This window comes from Notothenia coriiceps, unplaced genomic scaffold, assembly GCF_000735185.1.
Source record: "Notothenia coriiceps isolate Sejong01 unplaced genomic scaffold, NC01 NC01_scaffold00017506, whole genome shotgun sequence".
NCBI lineage: Eukaryota > Metazoa > Chordata > Actinopteri > Perciformes > Nototheniidae > Notothenia > Notothenia coriiceps.
In genome coordinates this window covers 1,984-7,292 of record NW_011350207.1, presented here as the reverse complement: position 1 = coordinate 7,292, position 5,309 = coordinate 1,984, and the positions used below count along the sequence as shown (strand labels likewise).

Here is a 5,309-nt window from a genome sequence, read left to right as displayed (position 1 = left end):
CGACTTTTCATACGACCTCAATAACTCTCGGTTTCATAACCAACTAAACTTCTAAGTTCTTGATATCACCTTACGACATTGTCGTAAGTGTGGATTATGTTTCTTCCCATTAGTGTCCTTTCTGTGGTCGACCGTCCCCTCCGTCTTTGTGTTCCCGTTGTCCACTTGTGTTAGTCTGTTAGTCTGTGTCCTCCCTTTGTGTCCTTCCTTCTGTTTCTGTGTCCCTCTTGTCTTAACGTTTATTTGGTTACTGTTCTATCTGGTTTGGTTTAGCACTGTATTTTTGATCTAGCACTATCAAAAGTAGACGTGGTATTTCTTTCAACTTGTAGGTAGATAGATTTGGTTTGTTTACAACTGCAAAAAGACTAGTTAAAAGAGCCCGTAAAGATGCAACTTCCTTAAATAGGATAATTTATGTAAAGGAAAATGAACTCTCTAATAATTTTACGGACGCCGATAGTACTAGGATTAGGTAAATTAACATGGACTGGAAGACTCATAGCATGTATGGCTTGACAACTCGGTAAAGTCTTTCTAAAGTACGAAATATATTAGAGTATTTCAAATCGACTACAGGACTCCAGGTCGTTTCTACAACTCCGTAAAAATGAAGATGGTTTACAGGTAAAGGAAACCTATTACTAATCGTCCTTTCAAGGGGAGGACTGTATAAAATTCAGTACCTTTATGAGATATGATATTACGACACTTAATGTTATAGGTGGTTTTTCTGTTTAACGGATCATTCTGTAGAATTTTTACAACATTGGGAGTTACTGTTTCCCATTTACATCTACGGCACGTCACCAATACAATAAGAAAAAAAATGACATAAATAGCGTTTCCAACTATATATGGGTTGAGTGAGTTTATTCGTTTGTTACAACCTGGTTTTCCTAGTTTTGTGACTACTTTCAGACCAGCTTTCCCGACCAACTCATGAAAAGTCCATATGTTGCGTGGGGGGGAGAAAAGTCGGTCACACTCGACCTTGCTTGACCTCGGGGGGGTCGTGATTTCTCCTACAAAAACAAATTTTTTCTACATACGAATCTGAAACAACCTTTACAAACAAACCTGACCCAATAAGTCTGTGTAAATCAATGAATCAGAAGTAAACTTCTCGTCAAGTTAACCACTCACCATCCCCACGTTCGTCCCTATAAATCAAAGTCTTTGTAGGTCCCGGGTCTTTTACTCAAACTCCATTCAATTTATTCATTCATTCATTTTCAAATAAATATATCGTGAAAAGTGTCTTTCCTAAGTGTTCACGAAGTGTTCACTCTAGTGCTATTTTTCCCTCTTTATTTACCACATTTTGTTCCTTGTTGTCGATGTATATGTGTTGTAGAGTCAGTACCGGCTTCGTCAGTGACGCAAACATGAACTAGTTGTTGGGTCTGTGCAAATAAGACCAGTAAAACGTGAACCCGGTAACCTCTAACCATAAACCGCCTGAGGAATATAAACGTAATTTGTTAGAACGCTCAGTGGCAGACACTTAAGACATGCTCTTCAACTACGACATATCTTCTTTAACGTATTTTGATCTGTTAGTTCAAAAGTCAGGGGCGGTCATACAGAATCGTTGTTTCTCTCGGAAGGATTTTCCTTTACGAATCTTTTGAAAAATCGGATGTCAAGTGTATAAAGTCGCTAGAATGTTAAAACATAAGACTTCTACTGTAGACATTGTCCCTCAATAACAAATCAATATGTCACTGTAACGACGGACAACAATAGGTACGACGATTTTTGGACTGGGATTAAAGTCTGGACTAGTAATTTTACGGTCGTAAAGACTTCGGCTTAAGTGGGCAAAAACAGTCAGCACCTTGTATATCATAGCCGGCTTTCCTCTAATCAGGAGATACCATTTACCGTTATTTAGTCTCCAAAGACCACACCAAACTATACCGGCCACTACAAGAAAAAACTGTAGGTACTCTTTCAGCACGCTTCATACAGTTACAAAAGTAGTACGTCTTCACCAACACCAATTTAGATTATGAACCAACCTGTTTGTTACCTGCGTTTGACTCCGGATTTAAGGGAGACATACCAGAATCAAAGTCCAGTTCGTCGTTGTTGACACGTTAGTCTTAATTCTTACATATCATGTAGTTACAACATAAATAAACTGCAGCCTGACAAATCGATTATTTTCGACCTTTCATTAGCGATGAATACATTAAATAATCTTGATCACCTCGGAACGTAGGTAAGTGCCTACAGAAGCGACAGAGCGCCCTGGGGGTGCGTCGTTGTCCTTTACCTTGGGTCGTGGTGCCGCCGCGGCGCGTCGTCCTGGCACCGTTGCAAGGAGGGTTGTGCCGTGGGTCCTGGGGTGCGTCTAAGAGTAGAGCAAACAGTAATCACACAGTAAAGCAACGATTGCGGTACTTTCTAGTGACTAGCGACATTGGCTGCGTGGTCTTGTCGTCACCCGCTCGACTGGTTCGTCTCGTGTCACCCGGTGTCACCCCCCGTCTCGAGGTTGTTCGGCCACAATCCTGTCTCTAACTTATATTATCGATGATATGTCTACGACATATCTTTGGTTACACTCAAGCCTTTTACGTGGTTATATTTAGAAAGAATCATGTGGGTTGTTACCTTAATACTAGTTCTTTGGACTGTATCTGGAAATTAACGTCTCCCGGTGTATTTTCGTATGTCAGTAAGTTTGGACTAGACTCCCGAGACAATGAACGACATGGAATTAGGGACTGAAGTTTGCCTTCTAATCTTAGGTATCGCTTTGACTCAACATACCCAAGCCTATTTTACCTTACCACTTTAGGTTATTGACAACAGCACTGGGGGACTTTGGTGGTGCAGTAGCAAACGTATTCAAATATCAAACTATTCAGCCTTTTCAGCAATCGATGGGAAACTTTCAACTTTTTCAAAATATTTCATACTTTTCAAAATATTCAGCTTTTTAAACTCTTTTTGGAAAGGAAGTAAATGGGAGGAACCTTCAAATCCTCTTTTACCTTGCGCCAAATGCTACTCCTTCCTCATACTTTCAGCTAGAGACTTCATTCTAACTTAAAAATGATCACAAGACCATCAGCTATTCAATTCTTATTCAGATTGTTTATATCTTTTGCACTTTTTGAGATATTTAACTTAGTTTGGAGCTTGGTAAAGAGGCCTTCTTCAGATTTTAACATTAGTGTGTATTGGGCAGCTCTAGAGTGCTCTGATCTCAAAACAGAGTGGAGGAAAGCTTGAAATTTGCCCCAAAAAATGTTTTAAACCTGCCATAATTCCCAAACCCTACACTCCTGAGACATAATTCTTCATGAAAAACATAGGAGAACCTTTCCTACGTTGAAAAAAAAAAGAAAAAACGTAAGAAAATAAATTAAACTAAATGCCTCTTGAGGGCATGAAGAGACAAAAACCTGTCAAAAATTCCACCTAGCTCCCAATAGACTCCCATGTAAACAATTTCCGGATCTTTCTTCAGACTAGAGAGAAGTACACTTTAAACAAAGTGCTCCCATCTCCACATTTTACACACAAAACCTAAAAAGAAAATATATCAGTTCATTGGGGTTCCCTGATGCTCACGGTCTGATAATTTTTGTATAGGAACCATAGTTTTTTAACAAGTGGCAAAATGGTCAGATATAATGCTCAATGCATTCTTAATGGGACTCAGTACTGCTTGGCAGATTGGGGCAACAAACCTGAGTGACATCATCTAATCAGAGCAGACACGCAAAGTCATTGCAATGCATTTGAGCTGTAACAATTTGATTCAAATCATTTCACTTTTCTGTATTTCTCTGCTAAGTTCAGCAACACACTTACTTGGTTTTTAAAGCTAAAAGCAGCTACCATTCAGCTAATAAAATATTCAACTTTTTCTGCATTTTCTGTTACTGTTTGCAGAAAAGGTAGGACCCAAATGCAGGCTATAAAAAGGTAAAAGGTCTAGAAACAAAAACAAGCTTTATTTAAAAGCTGATGAACATAAACATGGCACGAAAAAACACAAGCAGCACAAGGTAGCATTAACAAACAAAACTGACCGTGACCAACATGGAGGGAGACAGGAAAGACAAACAATGAACCGACACCAACACAGGAAGAGACAAGACTAAATACAGGGAGGGGTAATCACAAGACGAGAAACAGCCGGGCAGGGGAGGAGAAACACAAGGGCCACAGGTGAACACAATCAGACAAAGACACACCAGGGAAACTAACGACAGGAGGAAAAACACAGGAAGAAGACCAGACAACAAACCAGGAGGAAAACATGACAGGGAGAACAGTAAAACACCCAAACCTAGACATAAAAACGTGACATAACATGAATATCATGACCGAAAGTTTCCATCTTTGAAAACTCCCGGAATTTTGCAACCCTATGACACATGTTGTTATTTTTTGCAACACTTCCAGGATTTTTGACCTCCTTCTGGATCCATCTTTATAAAACATTCATCATCGTTTTTCTAATTTGGATGGTCTTATTGTAATGTAATGATCTTTGTTTGTCAACACCTCCTGCACGACTGTCCGTCCTGGCAGAGGGAACCTCCTCTGTTGCTCTCCTAAAGGTTTTTAAGGTTTCCCCCATTCATTTGAGGGGTTCTTTGGGTATTTTCCTTTCGGGGGTCTGATGCAAAAAGTTGATACAAAAATCGTTATTTCATTATATTTATTGATTGTGCCCCTGTGTGCTCTGCAGCTCCTCAGATGATCAGGACAAAGAGGATGAGCGGGCGGACAGCAACGACCCAGAGGAGATGTTCCAGAACATTCAGTACCAGAAGGAGATCATCGCCAACATCCGGACCAGACCCTGGCCAATGAGACGCAAGCTCAAAGTCCTCAAGTAGCCACTCACAGTTGTATTCTACTCTTTCGCTCTCAAACACACATAAACACACTGTGCAGATTCTAGAAAATTTACTTTTCCTGAAGAAAGCACAGTCAGTGAATTGGAGGTGTGTGCCTCAGCAGGTCACACACCAAAACCTGAAGAGGTTTACATGATGCCTGCAATCAACCTAATCTGAGTATGAAAATATAAAAGTAATGTAACCTAATCCCTTTCAGTTAGTTTTGGATTACCTCAATATCAAATGCAATGCAAATAAATCCATTACAGAATAAACATCAGTGTATTATCTAAGAACAATGTGACCTTAGGAAAGAAGAAACCATGATATTTAGTATCAAATTGTAGGCTGGCGCTACAGAATAATATAGTTTACAAATGCTGTTTTAGTTACATAAATGGATGAATGCACCTCACACCCAGAGCAGGGTGTCAAATG

The 5,309-nt window shown here is 39.7% G+C and overlaps 1 protein-coding gene across 1 annotated transcript in view; it reads left to right on the top strand.

Annotated features, from left to right (window-relative positions):
- LOC104950416 (transmembrane channel-like protein 3) overlaps window positions 1–4,868 on the top strand; it is a 7,965-nt gene extending 3,097 nt beyond the window's left edge. Inside the window, exon 2 of the mRNA XM_010776934.1 lies at window positions 4,718–4,868. Coding sequence (XP_010775236.1) covers window positions 4,718–4,868 — 151 coding nt within the window. The remainder of the gene's footprint in view (window positions 1–4,717) is intronic.
- Window positions 4,869–5,309: the final 441 nt, after the last annotated feature.